Consider the following 18,354-nt stretch of genomic DNA (forward strand, 5'->3'; position numbering starts at 1 on the left):
GACTGACATGCTGACGGACATCAGCCGTGAGTAGAGGCAAATCAGTGTTGGTTTGAGTCTCTGTGTGGGGAGTGTTGAAATTACTGTTAGCATAGAACATGACTGGCCTTATCCTTTAACCTGCAGAATACAACAGAAAAAATTACCACAAATGATGCAAACGTTGTGATGATGGTTGGGGACTGAGTCTGTTAGCCAGGGTGGGGGTCTCTCAAGTGTCTGTGCTGAGGGGCCCATTGCCACATAACCCATACTGCTGTGACCCTGCTAATGTATAGTACTAATTATAGTATGGAGCCATAAAATGTGTTGCAAATGGGGTGCTTTATCTAAAATGTAAGTATCACTCCACATTTTCCCTGAAATTGATGATTACGAGTTAAACATAGATGAAAACTGAAATAGTTTCCCACCTGTCCGGTAGTTTGTAAGCAGTGCATGGAAAACCCTTTGGCAAAGTGCAACTCTTGCACATAGGTCATCGCAGCTTTAAGAGCTAGAGGATAATAACCAGCCCTGCCCTCCATCATCCTCTCATCCTGCTGACCTCTACGTACGCTATAGTATACTTACCGCACATACAGAGAGAGACTCAAAGAAAGAACAGGGGAGGAAAGAGAATGATTGCATATCTGAAGGCATCAAGAGAGCAGATATGGATGGGAGAGGAGTGGCATCACCGTGCACATCTTTGCTTTCTTATTAGTGAGGGCCTGTACCGACACTTTGAGCCTTTTTTATGGGGCCATGATGAAACCCCTCTTTGTGCATCCACAGAAAATGGCCAGGGGAAATCACAGATGAGAATCACTCAAAGACAGGGAGATGTCAACAGGCCCATAATGATATCTGATGGCCGCACAACACTCTCCCCTTTTCCCTCTCAGCCTTACCTGCCCAAGTTGCACTAGAAAACATAATTAGAGGTAAAACAGAGAGACAGAAGCTTTATCTCTGTGTTTTCTGTAAGCAATGCTCTTTGTTTTATACATCTGGGAGTCCTTTTTCTTTTTTTCTTCCCAATCTCTCTTTCACTTCATGGACAGAGTGGGGAGGAGGAGAGCTCCCTCTGTGAGATGCCAAGGTGCTCCCAGTCCATTGTGCTACTGGCTGTCAGGTTAAATTAGGGAGTACAGGCTCTGTGAGTGTAAAAAAATCAATACTTGATGGAAGATTGCTCCCCGGAAAATCTGTTTTGATTCCAGGATTAATTCTTGACCAAAGGCTCCAGCAAAATGACATGCCATTAGCCTGAAAATGAACACATTCTGCAGTGGAAACTGGATGGAAATGTGTCAGGTGATTGCCCTGGCTGGTTGTTTTGACTCTGAGCGAGGGGGGCTGAAGGTGTGGCTGCAGTGAATGAGGCCTCAGGGCTGACTCCATTTCCAGAACAGAGACAACTCCGTCGTGGCCTCCAGGTATTCTCAAGGCCATTGTTGTCCAGCGGCTGCAAATGCTTTCCACCAAGGTGAAATTAATTTGCTCACCACCCGGTATCTCTTGTGTTCTCCATAAAGCATGGCATGAAGAATGAGAAAATCTGAAAATAAAACAAGGAGGATTTTTTTTCTGTGTCTACTCAAGATTGAGAAAAAGGGAGGTGAGGTGTATTATTTTTGAGTGAATAATGTGCTTGTCATGACAGTTTCTTGTTTGAAGCTGTGACAATGCACCAGACAGTGACTGAACATCTGAGGTGTTTAGTCTGCACTGAACATGTGTGTAGAAAATAGCAACAGCACAGGATGCAACTTCTGACATTTTCTCACCAAAACGTACGATCAATTTATTTGTCTACAATGTCAAATTACAAGATTTTTCTTATATCTTTTGCTTATCAGCTTTAGATGATTTCAAAAAAGGGTTTTGTGGAGCATTTTTTACTGAAATTATCTTTCACAGTATAACTGCAAATACCTGGATTATGTTCTGCCATTGTCATCTTTTGTTTGTGTTTTATTTCCATATGCTGTTAATGTCAGTCATTTAAAAACTGAGTGAAATCAGTGCTAAAATTCTTTTATGATTTAATTTGATCTGACTGTTTGTTTTGTTATATTAATATTACTTTTGTATTGCAAATATAAAGTTACACATCAAATGGGAATGTAATTAGACAGGTCTCTGTATTTTCCCCTGTTTTCAGATGCCATAAGAACTTTTGGTAACTGTTGTTTTGTACAAATTGTCATCTGTTCTAAGCTTCAAGACATCTTTGCACTTTTTCAGAGTATTGCTGAGACCAAATGGAGATAACATTTTTTTCTGTACAGTAGAGATGCAGTACGTTTTTCCTTGGCATCATGACTTTAGAGGTTTTGCTGTATGCAACAATTTTAAAATTAACCAAATGGAGCCTGAAGTTGAGACAGTGTTTTTGTTATTTGTGTGTATGTATGTTTACCTTTCATTCCACTGTTTAATTAAAATCAGAACAAGCAGCAATCACATCAGGATGCTGAAAACTGACTCGGAAAAGACATGGATACAAACAATGAAGAAATTGGAGAGATAATTAAATGGGGATGGTGATCATGATGATGAGTAGTAAAGAAAAACTTTTATAAAATACTGATCTGCCATCACAGTGGCGCCCTATGGATGATTATTAGATACAAACCGTGCACTGCGCTATTGTAGACCATCAGTTTTACAGTGAGGCTGCAGCGCCCCCTGCAGGATTACAGGTTAAATGCCTACATATTAACATCACAAAATAAAATAATAAACATTTATTTACATTATCTTCGGGATTTAGTATATTTTTTTGATTGATGATCACATTAAAACAGAGGAATGATCAAATAAAAGCACATATACGTGGAGCATATCATGGAACATTGTTTGGATATGCAATAAATTCCAAGTATTTTATATTGCCAAGAGCCTCTTCTATCCAGTGATGTGTGCAGTGTCACTAAATAAGTTGTGATACGCCGTAAAATGTAATAAATTGTGTAATAATTTTACAAAAAGCACAAAATTGCTCTCTGCTTCTGTACTCTTTGATCCCGATGTGCGATGTAGTTGTGCTCTTGAACACAAATCCAGTAGACGGCGGTAGTGCACCTGGAAGCTGTTTCCTAACCGCCAGTGAACAGCAGAAGAAGAAAAGGCGGAAGTAGTTCTATCAGCTATTTCCAATCAAAGTTATGATGTTACTGTCATCGACGGTCGTCTTATTATAAGTTTCAATGTCCTGGGTTAAATCTGTTTTATACAGCGGAGAAGATGTCTTCGACGAGAATGCGGACGACCTCACTCTTCAGAATAAAGAGTGGACATCCAACATGAAGAAGCGAGTCAGGGTAAAGCTAATGTAGCTCATCTCGTTTTAGCATTAACCTGCTCTAAATGGCGTGTAAATATCACAGTCTGCTATGTCAAACATGTGTTCTGTAACCAAGAATATAAACGGAGCCTGTGAAAACGTGAACCTTTCTCTTCTTCACTGATGGTGTTGTGGACAGGATGGTTACGTGGACGGACTGGATGCCGGGGAGGAGGCCTCACTCCAGGTCGGTTTCAACCTGGGCTTCAGGGAAGGAGCAGCTCAGACTGTAGCTGTGGGTCGTCTCAAAGGAATCGTAAGGTACATCATTCATCACACATGTAATTTATCATTTGATTGGAGTTGCAACTAACTACTGCTTTTTTATTGATTGATTGATTGATTTAAAATGTTTAGAAAAAGAAGCAGTTTCCCAGACCTCACATTTAACGATCTCTAAATGCAGCTCTGAAAATAGTTAGTTCACTATAATAAGACAAAGTAAATTAGTAAATCAATGGATACATAACATTTACACTCGAACACTATGAAAGACCAAAGAGATACAAGGTGTTAGTGATCGTCATAAATCATGTTTATGAACTCTTTTTAAAGATTTCATTCTTGCACAGAAACATCATGAGCCCCTTTTATATTGGCAATTATTGCAGTCTCTCCTTGTCTGAATCACTTCTCTGTGCCACTGTATCTGACACTGTTGCCTCTCTCTCTCTGTGTCTCTTATCACAGTGCTATATGGTGCTGGTGCCAGATCCAGCATCCGGAAAGCCCAGTCCCGTCCTCTGTGACTGAGCTCCTCCAGCGGGTTTCACAGCATGAAGACAAAATCATGGGCGGCATTAAGAAGGCTTTGGAGAATCCTCCTCCCAGTGTGAGTGCAGTTTCAGAGAGCATGGAGGACCTGGAGGTGGACCAGGCAGATTCAGGCTGTTGTGGAGAGGAATGTGAAGAAACAAACTGCAGCAGGGGAGGAGAAATAATGGAGCAGGATGTTATTCAGCAGCCACAAAAGCTTTGTTCACAATCCGCTGACTATAATGGCTCAGGAGAAAGTCTAAACCATCTCCTGCAGTGCTGCATGGATGTAGTGTCAGAGCTGGGGATGCCGCAGGAGCTGATGAGTCACATACAGGAGCTGAACAACATGTGACAAATTCAGGGAACAACATCACGAGGATGATATTTGGTCAGACTCTTGAACTAAGAAACCAAACAAGTTATCTTGTAAATTTCTTCCACATGGGAATGAACCACTTTTATTGTATATGTAATGTGAAATATTTTATATTTGAGTAGTTTCACAATATGTGAAATTGTTGTTAAAATACTTGGTTGAATAATTTTGGCAAATAAAAATATTTTGTACATATTTCTCACACATATTTTTGTTGTTGCTTACCTAAATGAAAAAATAAACTTTTATATTACCTCTTATACACACATACTGTATATATTGTCGACCTCTGTTATATGTGACCAAGGGTCCAAAACACCAAAATATTTAACTTAGGAGCTATGTTTTTAACAAGACACCGGTCTCCAAGTTCATCCAGATGAGCAGGCCAAAGTAAAGTTAAAGCACTTCTGTTCTCAGCTAAAACTATAATGCATATGTGATTCTAAAGCTACCCTTGATTTTATTTTATCAAAGAGGAAAGTTACAAGGCTAATCTTAAAAGCAGAAAGGGTGTCTGGCTCCTGAAGCCTGACTTGGAGCTGCCTCCCATTCTAATTTTGTAAACTCTTCCCCTGACAGTGAAAGAACAAATGCATGTACTACTTTTTTCAGCAACACCTTGAGATAGAATGTCCCTGATTTTTTTGCAATATTATGCAGGTGAAAGAATGCAGTTCTAGAGGTTTGTTTTATTTGTTAAAGGACCTATCTTGATCAAAAATAATTCACATTAGTACTGGAGGCCAAGGTCATGACATCTAAAGTAGCTATAATTAGATGTATGTATGGATGTGATTTGAGGAATGTTCTCAATAAAAGTTAATAAACACTGTCCGTGTATATTCACTAAAATACCACACGTAACACAAAAATACTGAGACTACCCCTTTATCTGTCTATCTAGGTGTATCCAGACTCCCAGCAGCACTTGAACGCACCAAAACTCTCGGTCGCACACGAGTATGACGTCATGCTCTGTGCTCGGACCGAGCCGTGACCCTGCTGCTCTGGCTATGCTAGGGGTGCGCACCATCAGATGTTCCGCAGTAAATCCTGTCATTTATCGATGTTCCCGATTAAACGATAATGGTAAACGAAATGATAAACGATAACTACTGACAACAGTCTGTCTCGTGAGCGGCGACCACTCTGTAGTAGCGCATGTTTGTACCTTAAGTTTGCAGCAGCTAGCTGGCGAGCTAACTTAAGCCTATTTCCCAGGTATCTAAAAGTGAAAGGAGTTGCTTCCAGTGAAACACCACGTAGGTATGTCATTATTTCAGGTGAATGTGCTGTGTGAAATGTTCTGTTATTAGTATGGTTTTTTCCATATATTTACACTAACAATGGGGTGTAGCTATAAGTTAAGCTAATTTTGAATTATACAGAATGTAACGTTATAAAGTAGCATTGATAAAAACGTTGAAGGAATTTTAACACTGTAGAGTTTTGTAATCATACATTCATGTTGTATTTTGATACGTCTAACCTGTTCGCACATAGTACACTGCTCAAAAAAATAAAGGTTGTTATGTTGAATGTCTTATTTTTGTGTTCCCTTTATTTTTTTGAGCAGTACATTTACACAGGGCCAAAGGTTTTGATAGCTGTCTGTCATATATTGTCATAAAATGTTCAGATACAGATACTAGCAGTTTTAGTGCAAACCCTATGGTACAAGTCTGTCTTGTACCTCACCTGACATCATTACAATATTTTATATAGTTAATGTTTTAAGTTGCCATATCAGATATCAAACTTTGTGACACTGTTTACCGTGGGGGCATAATTATTCGTCAAAATATGGTGATGAAGAAAATCTCAGGTTTAGAAGAGAAGAGAAGCTATAACAGTCAGTTGTCTTCTTAAATATATTATACTTAATCTGGCCAGAGCATGAAGTGTACACGCGGGATGTGTGTCAGAATCATACTTCTGAAACAGCTCAAAACTGACAGAGCTTAAACCCACGTGTCATCAGAACAGAAGACCTTCACAGAATTTACACTCAACTAGTTATAGCCAGCTTCCCCGTACACACACATGAAACTCAGGGTGCCGGTTGAGACAGTGCCTCAGGTCACACATGCCCCCAGTCTTCCCTACTTATGGAACCCAGTGTTCCCTAAACTCTGACAGTGACAGGCAGAACATTATAGCTTAATTAATATATAAAAAGCATCTTGTTTTTTTGTAAAATGCCAAAACATTTTTTAGTTTGAGCTTCTCAAATGTAGGATTTGATGTTTTCCTTTGAACTATATTGTAAACTGACTGTTTGAAGATTATATTTGATGTCACTTTGGGCTCAGAAAAACCAGGATAGGCATTTTCAGTTTCATCACTGATGTTTGCACATTTTTCCTTTAGGTTCCAAAGTTATTCAGTGCTAACCATGGTTTCCTTCTGGCTTTAGCAGCAGCTTGACCTTCTTCACCATGGAGTCCTGAAATCTTCAAGGTTCTGCGACTCATCAGGTCGCTTAGGATTGTTTTGGACCAGAGGTCTCCATTCAGCCTACAGCCTGTTTGACTTCCCAGACAAGAGGGAGCAAGCAGATGGGGAATTGCTGTCCCGCTGAGAGTCCCTGTGGCAGTGCGGAGGAAAGAATAGTTTTACTGAATGATGAAACAAAGGCCATGGTGTCCTCAGGTGAAATAGTTCCAGTGAGCACTGGTGGTGCAGAAAAGGATGAAGACACAAGGTGAGATAACAGTTACAGTGACAGTTACAGTTTTGAGACCTCTAATCTATTTCTTTTGTTCAGTTTTATGGAGTTTTGAGACCTCTAATCTATTTCTTTGGTACCGTAGCAGTCTGTACATTATTCTGGTGTGGTCACAGTGTGGCCCCTTGCACAAACCTCAGGGGTGTACCAGACTGTTTTAGCATGGTAGAGAATCTAGTTATCTGACCTTAGCCTTCTGTGTGGCTCTGACTTGACACTAGTGATGTGTGATAGCGCTCTCTTTCTGCTCCAATACCAAGTAAAGCCTAGGCTGGTGATGCAGATACCAATACTGATACAGATAAGAGAGATTGATGGAGAAGAGGAGATATACAGTGTATCAAGGGCTTGTCACTTTTAATAACAGTAAATGGTGCCACCCTGGTCACATTACTGTGAAGGGCCATCTCTGTAGTCAGGATTTTGAACTGTTATCTGTGGGACTATGTCCATACTACATACCCAGGGAGCTTTCACCTACCATCTTGGTTATTATTCCTCCTCCTGGAAACTGCATGTGACATCCACTCACTCCAGACTGATTCCACAGTCTTGAGTAACTGTTACAAAGCTGTTTCCCTGTAAAGATCAGTAAGGTTCTTCTTAACCTGATTCTCAGTGGCACATACATTTACAGAGCCATAGGTCACATATGACTGTGACAGTGGGAAGGAGAAGTGCAGGGTGGGCCACAAAAATTAGCCACTTGTTCATTCATCTTGTCGGGCTACTTTTCCGTGGCCCACCCTGCATTATTTAGACCAGTGATTTTCAAACTGTGATATGAGTAGCACTGGCGGTACCCGAGGCTCCACCTGGTGGTACGCCAGAGCCCTGCTGAAAAACCTAATAATTGAGCTCCAACTGGCTCAAGTCTTTAACTGAATACCAACAAATTGTAATTCAGTTTTATTACAAACAGCAGTTTTTACACAGGCTATAGGTACACATCACATGACAATTATGTATTTGTTAATAATCATTTGAATATTTTAGAAATAAAATGTAGGGTGACGTGATGTGACCGAGATGCAACTAGTTCAGTTTATTAATTTGGAACTATGGCTGCGCTGTCCCTACTGACTCAGAGCAGAGAATATCGATAAACAGAACACGTCAGTTTGATATACTGGGAATTCACACAGTTAGTTGACTGGCTTTGACTCAGACAGAATCTTTGTGGACAGTAGATAAACATGAAATGACAATAAATTAATCTAGATTTCCCCTAAGGTTTGTGTAGGGTGTGTTTTGATACCAAATCACATACGGACTGCTGAGACCACAAGTGGGACTAGGGGATTTCCAGAGGTTTCAGGGTGAGAAAGATTTGTCATTACACACACTGGTGGTTAGTGTAAAGAGAGTTTTCCTACTTCCTCCCCACCTACAAAGAATCTTGAAACATCCTGCTGCGCAGTCTTAGCCATGATCACATATTTACTTAGGGTTCCTGCTCACAAAATGGCTTTTACTCAAGACATCAGGAATGCAGACGAGTCGGGTTTTAACTTTAGTTTTGTACAGTGTTTTTGTTGTGACATTGTTCCTTTTCTTTTTATGCCACTCAGGAACACATCTGATGAGACAAATAAAAAGGCTGAGGAAAAGGCTGAGACTGTGCAGGATAAGCACAGGCCTCTACATGGAGAGACAGAGCCCAATAACACTCAGGAGAATGGACCCTTGCAGAAGGAGGGCATTCAACCGGCTATGCCTTCTCCCCACAAAGAGTCTGGAAACTCCACCAGACCACAAGATGAAGGTGTGAAGAAACTTTCACATGACAGTGGACAAGCTGAGCATCTGCAATGCACTTTAGATCCCCAGCAGAAAGACCACGCAGCTGAATGGGAGGTTTTGACAGCAATTGCTGTGGTGCCAAAAGAAGAAACTCCAGGCTCAGTGCAGGACAGAATCATAGATGGCGGCGCACTGACAGCCGAGGCAGTCCACCCTCAACACCTTTCATGTACTGAGGCAACCACAGCAAGGGAGCACAATACCCGGAGCACTGCTCATGATAATGAAGAAGAAGCAGCAGCAGGCTCCAGAGTTGCTACTGGCAGTGCTATAGCCGAACCATCAGAGGAGTCTTTAAAAAATAACCAAATGTCAAACGCTCAGCTCGCCACAGCAGCTGATCATATATCGTCCATATCTGTGGTCAGCCAGGAGATCAGCGAGGAGATTCCGAGCTTGTAAGTCACATGAGAGGACGACCTGTGAAGTTTCAGTTGTTTGCTTAAATTTAAATATGTGTGTTTAGGGCTGGCCAGTACTAAAGTATTTATAGCTTTTATCTGTCTTTCCCCTGGTACTGTTGTATTTTAATAGATACTTTATTGATCCAGAAGGAAATTCAGGTATATGTGTTCTGAATGATGTTTAAATTATAATTATTAAATGGTAAATTTGAACACATAAGCTTGACAGTCCACATTTGACCTTGGAAACACCTGTTGACTACAATCTCAACTCGAGGTCCATTTACAGTACTTTATATTCTGGAGTTTTCATCAGCAGATTGAGATAAAAAAATAAAATCGACTGTCAAGCTAATCTTTGATGTTGACATGGAGTCTTAGAGATGCTGAGCATCATTAAAAGTTTGACCATGAACAGTCTGATGGCAAATGGATGGAAAGAGTCTGCTGATCAGGACTGTGTGTTATGGTCCGAGGTCACAGCAAGCTGTAATAAGACCAGTGAATGAGCAGTTCTACATGATTCACACTACCAAGATCATTGGTCTCTATGGCTGAATGAAACTGAGTATTTTCATTATTGGTTCATCTGTAGATTTTTTTGTTTTTATTGATTTGTCAATTGTTTTTTTCCTGTGTTTAGTGCTGTGTCAAATGCTGAAAGTTCTTCAGTGTGCAAGCAGGCTGATCCTGAAGATGCAAACGTTTGTGATGTCTCTGAGTCCTGTCCTGGATCAGAGCCCACGGCGCTCGGTCACAGCGCTGAGGGACGAGACTCTGCCAACTCTGTCAGCCAGCAAGAGACCAGAGCTGCAGCAGATGCCAGCGAAAGGTCAGTGGGTGGTTTCAAAACAACTGTGCACTTGTGTTTCTGATAGCCCCATTGTGACCACTAGGGGCTGTGCAATCATTGTGTACTAGAGCTGTAATTAGGCCTGAAAAGTTAGGCCCGAAAGGGCCCGAGCCCGGCCCGAGCCCGACAAGTACATTTTTGATTGACAGCCCGAACCCGTTTACAGCCCGACATTATTCAAATGTGCGCACGGCGCACGCATAGAGCATCGCTCAACATGCCTTCTCAGCGAGGAATTCCCTGTTGTTTTGCTGTCGTATTTTAAGAGAACGTTGCATTTCTTGCTTTTTACATAACCCACTGGGTCATTGTTCTCGTTATGCACATGATCAAAATGGTGCCACACCTCAGACTTAGCTGCTGCTGGTGTAACCAAAAAATATACGCCAGAGGCAAGCCTTTGTTTCACCTCATCCATCTTCGTTCTTCGCAATGCATCTTTCTCGCGCTAAGTGAAACGCATCACGTGACCACTCATTTAACGCGTGAGCCCGAGCCCGGCCTGAGTAAAAATGATAGAAATTAAGCCCGACCCGATGGTCGGGTCGGGTTCGGGCTAAGAATTACAGCTCTATTGTGTACCGTAAACAACCATCCTTGTTTTGTTTTCCTGCATTGTTTACACAACTTAATGTGTTTCACAATGTAAAATGTCTAAGCTTTAGACACATAGTAAACTTTAATTGTACAAAGACCAGGAAAGTTAACAAAATTTGCTTTATCTTTGCAGTTTAAAGTCCGATCAGGATGCAAAGCTAGATTCTGGGTGTACATCTGTGAGTGTAAAGGCACTCGCTTCCTTGGAGAACATCAAACACGATACTGGAAAAGTGCTTGACCAAGATGGGGATGTTTCCATAGTGAAGGAGGAAGATGTGATGCAGAAGGAGGAGGCAGAGACTAAGCCTGGGAAAGATGCTGAGACTCAGGAGGGCACTAATGTCAAGGCTGAAGTCATGGAGGCGGAACTCTCTGCTGAAGACGACCTGGGAAACAGGTCTGTAAAGATCATTTGTGGTTGCTTTATTGTTGTGATTTGGATTTCACCATCATGCATCATGTGCTGAAAGACTGAGTCAGAGAATGTAATCACTCCTCTGTACTTGTGAGGCAGGATGTTGAGGTCGTTCTATTTAAAACTGGGTGGCAGTGTAGACTGTTAATTCTCAGCTCTGAAAGATCTTAGATTTAAGAGATGCTGTGCTCTTGTGTCACTCGCCCTGGTTCAAAGTTCAGTTCTGAGCTTGTCCATATTCATTCATTTAGAACTAAGTTCCCAGCTCCAATAATTGAACTAGTTCAGGTTAATTTCTTGCATTTTAATTTATTTATTATTTACCAAGCTGCTTTGAGCAGTAGAAAACATTTCAATAGAATCTCCTCCTACCCATCTGTCCCCAGCCCTCAGGTCATTGATACTCAGATACTTGTACATTCATAATTTTAGTGGAGGAAAGTAGCAAAGACAGTTATTCAAGTTTTTAGGTATTTCTACTTTACTTGAGTACTTCACCCCATTTTAGAGTACAGTATTCATTAGTAGGACCAATTCACAGTTGGTTTGTCCATGGAAATGGTTGACGAAAATACATATGAAACTCTGTAAACCTTTTCTTATTGTGCTTATTCAGTCACATGTTTTTTATTTTAGTGAAGAAGACCTGTACAGAGGGGCTGAGGAGCTGTCGGTGTCACAAAACACAAAACCAGGACCACCACCTGTATTAGAAAGTACAAGTCAGTACCTCTACATCATTACATGGCATCAGGGATCACAAACACTGCTTTTGTTTTGTCATGTAAAACCTGGACAACAATTATTCTGTTGTTGCCATCACAGCCTCTCATGCTCCTCTTTCTCTCACTCAGAGCTAAAGATGGAGGACAGATGCAGTTTGGCCCCGGCAGTGGATATTCTGTCTTACAGCGAGAGAGAGTGGAAAGGAAACACTGCCAAAAGTGCTCTCATTAGAAAGGTCGGTGGCTATAGCTCCCAGGAACATGGGTTTCAGATTAGAGCCATTTGTTGTGTTGTATTTTTTCACATTAATGGCTAAGAGGCTTCCTGTGGTGTCCTGTCTGCTGTAGGGTTATAAAGAGATGTCCCAGAGGTTTGCAAGCTTGAGGAGAGTGAGGGGGGACAACTACTGTGCACTCAGAGCCGTGCTGTTCCAAGTGCTCTCCCATAGCACCCAGCTGCCTGTATGGCTGCAGGAGAATGACATTACTAAGGTAAATGCACGGTTTAAAGAGATTGTATTAGTTTACCACTGGCTAAACATCGTAATTATGCTGTTAGCGTGCCTGTCAAGACTTGTGTTCCTGGGTGACGCGTACAGTGTTTTCAGTAATAATGGTGACAGATTTGCTGCATGAAACTCTTAGCAGTTTTTGAAACAATGGGTGCTTGATTTCAATTAGAGATAGATGGGTATTTACATCAAGTTCATGACAAGCAGATGTTTTTGGTGGTAGCTAGCTACTTTACTTGAAAACTATGAGTTGAAAACTTTGTTTCTAGGTGAAGGGATCTTGATTAAAGATCCACCTGATGGCTAACTTAAATATATTAACATTATACTGTGTTAAAAGATGATGGCTAAAGCTGCATATCCCAGCTAAGCATCTTTACCAGTTATGACTGTGATGGAAAACTGTCCTTATTAATATATTGCCTTATTAACATACTGATTGTTACTATGCAATTTTTATATATAGTTATTTGTGTGCTTGTGAAGCCAGACAAACTTCTGTGTCAAAGTGTCTTCAGTGAAAAGCACGTCCTTGTATGGATGTTAAACCAGACAGCTTCTTTCCTGTGTGACAGACGTTTCCTTAAACCTACATATGACCTTAACAGACCGAAACTACAAGCAACACTCATGTCTATGTATAAAAGGAAATGCAGCTCTCTGCTCAGACAGCTTCTTCTTCAGACTGTTATGGTTGAGTTTGCTCCTTCCTGCAGGAATAAATGCGCATCAACCTCCAGAATTGGTATCAACTTTCATTTTGCATTCACCAAATCCTGATAAGACAATTTTTGCCATAACAAGACTCAGGGAAAGAAAAGGAAAGAACTGTAGAACAAGATAGTTTTTAGCATATGAAAAGAAAAAACATTAGGCTCAGACCAGTTGGACCATGTTCTGCAAGCTGTTGTACAGATGCTCCTTTGTACAAATTATTATTATTATTATTATTTTGAATTGAAAATGTGTCAAAGAAAGGCCAGTAGTAAAACAGCTTCTGATAACCTGTCAGAACATGTGACCTTCATTCTGCAGCATCCAGTAATTATCGGGTGTCTGTCATTTTACCTGTCAAGGCGAAATAACGCCCCCACCCAAAAAAAAAAAATCTATCAGGGGTTAAAGAACCACGTGAAAAAGAATGTTATCAGGTACTTTGCGTTTCTTTCACCTGTATATCAATTTTAAAAAAACAAAACACTTGTACAAAGAAGCATCTCCACGACAGCGCCCCCTACGGGCACACTTTAAGGTGATCACAGAGGACATCACTGTGTAAATTATTCAAATGTCAGCTTGACAGACCTGCTGAGCCTAACTTCATTTGGGGCCAGGGTTAAGCAAACTACTAATTATGTGTTCCAGAAGAAAGACCAGCCAGCTATCTTGAATTCTTCAGCTGCTGTTAACATACCTGAACCCATCTAACCCTTTAAGAGCTTTGTCATTGCAGCTGCTCAAGCAACTTGAGGCCCAGGAAGGGCTGATCAGTCTGTGGACGTTTCCTGGTGAGTGTCTGCAGGGAGATGGGACAGAAGACGCCAACCAGCAGCTAAAACACTACGTGGAGCTCCTCCGAAACAAGGTACTGGCAGAAAATCAGATCAGAAATATACATACAGTATGTTAAAGAAATAGTTTTGTTTGTGGTTCAGCTAAGATGTCGCAAAATGGCAGATTTGCACCATTATAGCACCAGCATGTTGTCAAACAAACGGATGTGAGAGAATAGGGTCTCATGACGAGCAGAGACAAGACCTGACAGGATCAGATTACACTGATGCAGATGAAGACAGATATTAGTTTTATCTTGCGAGAAAAGAGGCCTGTGAAAATGTTTTAATGTCATGAAGGTGCTTAGAGAGTAAAAATGGAAGTTAGGAGAGCAAAACTTTGGCATTTGCAGTTGATACATGATTCAGCGATTAAATGCTTGTTATCCATTTCCTTCCAGTGGCAGGCAGCGGTGGAGTGCTCTTCGGCTGTGGAGCGGCAGCAGCTATGCGAGCGAGCGTTTCAAGGCGGAGAAGAGGAGCTGGGGTTGCTGGAGGCACTGAAGCTGCTGATGCTGGGCAGAGCGGTGGAGCTGCACAGCTGCATGCGGAGAGGCAGAGATGTGCCGCTCTTCTGCTTGCTGCTGTTCGCTCGGGACTCATCCGACTGCCCACGCTCCTTCCTCTCCAACCACCTCAGCCACGTGGGCCAGAGTGCTGGGCTGGAACAGGTAAAAGAAACCCAGGGTCCCTTTCTTTTTTGTTCACTTGCCACTCAACTGTAGACCCGCTTGAAGAAGCACCTGAAGACCTGTACTGAATGTTTTACTGGCTACATACAGTAGTTTGTGAGCTGCCTTAACATAGTTTCTACCCTCAGCCAAGCAAAGAGTAAACACTTAAGTCAGTCTCCTATCTTCATCGTATTGCTGTTCAGTTTTCTCTGAATGCCACAGCCAGTGGCATTGTCCAGCACAGGATGTGGCGGCCAGTGGAGTTCACGTTTCACCTGGCAACCAATTTATCACTTTAGCAGAATGTACAGTACATACAGTTGCTTTGGAAAATATTGGTACCCCTTCACCTTTTTCACATTTTACTGCATTGTAAATTTATTTTTAAGTGGTGGAAAAAATTTACACAACCCACTAAAATGTGCAAAACGTGAAGGGGTGTGCATGTCTGCTGAAGAGAATGCATGTACACATATGGAGTTCATAACAGTGGAGGGTTTGCCATACTGTATTTTGACAGCTGCATGTTCTGATGTGAACAGTGAAGTAGTTAAATGTTTTGGAATATAAAACTGTTTAACTGTGAACAAACTGATCTGTTTTGACCAAAAGGATTCATACTATTGGTGACTTGTTCCAGCTGTAAATAACTGCACTTAATCATTTGCTGAAATGTGTTAAACAGTTGCTAGTTGTAGACAAAGAATGACAAATGCAGTTATGTTGCACAGATAAAATGTGGAGAATGTCAAACTGGTTTTGAAAACTTGATGGAAAAGAACTGCAAGAGCAGATCCCATTTCATGATGTCCACATCATTTGCCTTGTGACTGCACACAAACCTTTTATGGTAAACAACACTTACCTGCTGGAAACTTCTTGCCCCTTTGTATTCAGCAGTAAATTTTTGCTGAATAAGCCATCATGTTTGGCAACAAACAAAAGCAGTTAATGTTCAGTGTCATGAAACTGGGTGTTTTATAATCTGACACCGGAACGGTAAAACATGGTGACATTTGTGCTTTTGTCTTTGCTTTCAGGCTGTAGCTTCTGTGTAGGTGGTTTCATGTCTACAGGCACACTTTCAATAGGGAAAACTCCACCTGTAAATATGTGCGTAAGCAACATGCTATTCAATATTCGCTGGGAACTATTCGACAGTTATTCGACAATCATGCCCACATGCCAGTAAAAGCGAGGGAAAACTGTGGCTCTTTGTTTTTAAAGACAAAACCATAGTTGCATGAAATATTCGACCTTTTCCAGTGTTTTTAAAAAAAATTTTAATGACTGTTATTCAAAGATCTTTGCGGATCCCTAGTAAACAGCTGATTAAACTTCGTGTTGTTTGAGGAAATATTCAGTTTGAGTGTTTTCTGTAACCGTGCCCTTTGTGCAGGTGGAGATGTTCCTGCTGGGCTACGCCTTGCAGTGCACCATTCAAGTTTACAGACTGTACAAGGCTGACACAGAGGAGTTTGTCACCTACTATCCAGACGACCACAAGAATGAGTGGCCGTCCATATGTCTTGTTACGGAGGACGATCGCCACTACAATGTGCCAGTTGTCGAAGCTGCAGCGCTACACAAGGAGCTCAAGGCGAGTTGATTGTCACTGTTGCGATATCTCCTGCCATACAATAAAACACTCCTCAGGTCAGTCACAATGACTGAACATACGCCAGTTGACCTGTTTCACAGTGATGTCAGATCGTGAACAACATGCTGCATTCTGGGATTGACAGAGGGTCTTGCTAGTGAAGTCACAGCAGTAAGACAGAGTGCGCCCACATACAGTGGTGTGAAAAAGTGTTTGCCCCCTTACTGATTTCTTATCTTTTTGCATGTTTGTCACACTGTAATGTTTCAGATCGTCAAACAAATTTATATATTAGTCAAAGATAACACAAGTAAACACATCATGCAGTTTTTAAATGAAGGTTTTTATTATTAAGGGAAAACAAAATCCAAAACTATAGAGCCCTGTGTGAACAAGTGTTTGCCCCCCTGTCAAAACACTGGTTTATCGCACCTGAGTTCAATTTCTCTTGCCACACCTGTTCGCAATCAAGAAATCACTTAAATAGGACCTGCCTGACAAAGTGAAGTAGACCAAAAGATCCTCAAAAGCTAGACATCATGCCGAGATCCAAAGAAATTCAAAAACAAATGAGAAAGAGAATAATGGAGCTCTATCAGTCCGGAAAAGGTTATAAAGCCATTTCTAAAGCTTGGGGACTGCAGCCGACCAAAATTACCCCAAGAGCGCAGCGACAACTCATCCAAGAGGTCACAAAAGACCCCACAACAACATCCAAAGAACTGCAGGCCTCACTTGCCTCAGTTAAGGTGAGTGTTCATGACTCCACCATAAGAAAGAGACTGGGCAAAAATGGTTTGCATGGCAGAGTTCCAAGACGAAAACCACTGCTGAGCAAAAAGAACATAAAGGCTCGTCTCAGTTTTGCCAGAAAACATCTTGATGATCCCCAAGACTTTTGGGATAATACTCTGTGGACAGACGAGACAAAAGTTGAACTTTTTGGAAGGTGTGTGTCCCATTATGTGTGGCGTAAAAGTAACACCGCATTTCAGAAAAAGAACATCATACCAACAGTAAAATATGGTGGTGGTAGTGTGATGGTCTGGGGCTGTTTTGCTGCTTCAGGCCCTGGAAGACATGCTGTGATAAGTGGAACCATGAATTCTGCTGTGTACCAAAATATCCTGAAGGAGAATGTCCGGCCATCCGTTTGTGACCTCAAGCTGAAGCGAACTTGGGTTCTGCAGCAGGACAATGATCCAAAGCACACCAGCAAGTCCACTTCTGAATGGCTGAAGAAAAACAAAATGAAGACTTTGGAGTGGCCTAGTCAAAGTCCTGACCTGAATCCAATTGAGATGCTGTGGCATGACCTTAAAAAGGCAGTTCATGCCCGAAAACCTTCCAATGTGGCTGACTTACAACAATTCTGCCAAGATGAGTGGGCCAAAATTCCTCCACAGCGCTGTGGCAGACTCATGGCAAGTTATCGAAAACGCTTGATTGCAGTTGTTGCTGCTAAGGGTGGCCCAACCAGTTATTAGGTTTAGGGGGCAAACACTTATTCACACAGGGCTTTGTAGTTTTGGATTTTGTTTTCCCTTAATAATAAAAACCTTCATTTAAAAACTGCATGATGTGTTTACTTGTGTTATCTTTGACTAATATATAAATTTGTTTGACGATCTGAAACATTACAGTGTGACAAACATGCAAAAAGATAAGAAATCAGTAAGGGGGCAAACACTTTTTCACACCACTGTATATTAGAGGACAGGCTCTGTCTTACTGCTGTCATTTTGCCAGCGAGCCCCCTAAAAAAAATCCCAGAATGCAATGCACTATTTACTCCCTGACCTCATTGTGAAATAGGGCAATTAAAGGAACAGCTTGACATTTTTAGAAACATGCTTGTTAATTTTCTTGCTGGTAGTTAAATGAGAAGATACCACTCATGTCTGTATGGCAAATCTGAAGGTTCAGCTAAAAAGCTTAGCTTAGCACACACTGGATGTTAGGGGATCAGCAGGCAGGCCCGGCCATCTCTACAATGGAGGGAAAGATAGCAAAAG

The 18,354-nt window shown here is 41.4% G+C and overlaps 2 protein-coding genes across 4 annotated transcripts; both read left to right on the forward strand.

Annotated features, from left to right (window-relative positions):
* Positions 1-3,048: 3,048 nt before the first annotated feature.
* otulina (OTU deubiquitinase with linear linkage specificity a) lies at positions 3,049-4,682 on the forward strand. The gene is made up of 3 exons (XM_020619801.1): positions 3,049-3,311; positions 3,474-3,595; positions 4,025-4,682. Exons 1-3 carry the CDS (start codon positions 3,198-3,200, stop codon positions 4,443-4,445), a joined length of 657 nt encoding a protein of 218 aa, XP_020475457.1. The 5' UTR covers positions 3,049-3,197; the 3' UTR covers positions 4,446-4,682.
* Positions 4,683-5,416: 734 nt separating this feature from the next.
* LOC109971481 (uncharacterized) lies at positions 5,417-16,532 on the forward strand. 3 transcript variants are annotated; one of them, XM_020619752.1, is made up of 11 exons: positions 5,417-5,738; positions 6,889-7,176; positions 8,772-9,401; positions 10,051-10,239; positions 10,991-11,257; positions 11,912-11,997; positions 12,130-12,236; positions 12,349-12,492; positions 13,966-14,097; positions 14,467-14,736; positions 16,139-16,532. In XM_020619752.1, exons 2-11 carry the CDS (start codon positions 7,031-7,033, stop codon positions 16,346-16,348), a joined length of 2,181 nt encoding a protein of 726 aa, XP_020475408.1. In that variant the 5' UTR covers positions 5,417-5,738; positions 6,889-7,030; the 3' UTR covers positions 16,349-16,532. The 3 variants fall into 3 exon arrangements, with proteins under 3 accessions (XP_020475408.1, XP_020475409.1, XP_020475410.1); XM_020619753.1 differs by having other exon boundaries at positions 6,892-7,176; XM_020619754.1 differs by having other exon boundaries at positions 5,417-5,734; positions 6,892-7,176.
* Positions 16,533-18,354: the final 1,822 nt, after the last annotated feature.

The sequence above is a fragment of the Monopterus albus genome, unplaced genomic scaffold, assembly GCF_001952655.1.
Source record: "Monopterus albus unplaced genomic scaffold, M_albus_1.0 scaffold226.1, whole genome shotgun sequence".
Taxonomy (NCBI): Eukaryota; Metazoa; Chordata; class Actinopteri; order Synbranchiformes; family Synbranchidae; genus Monopterus; species Monopterus albus.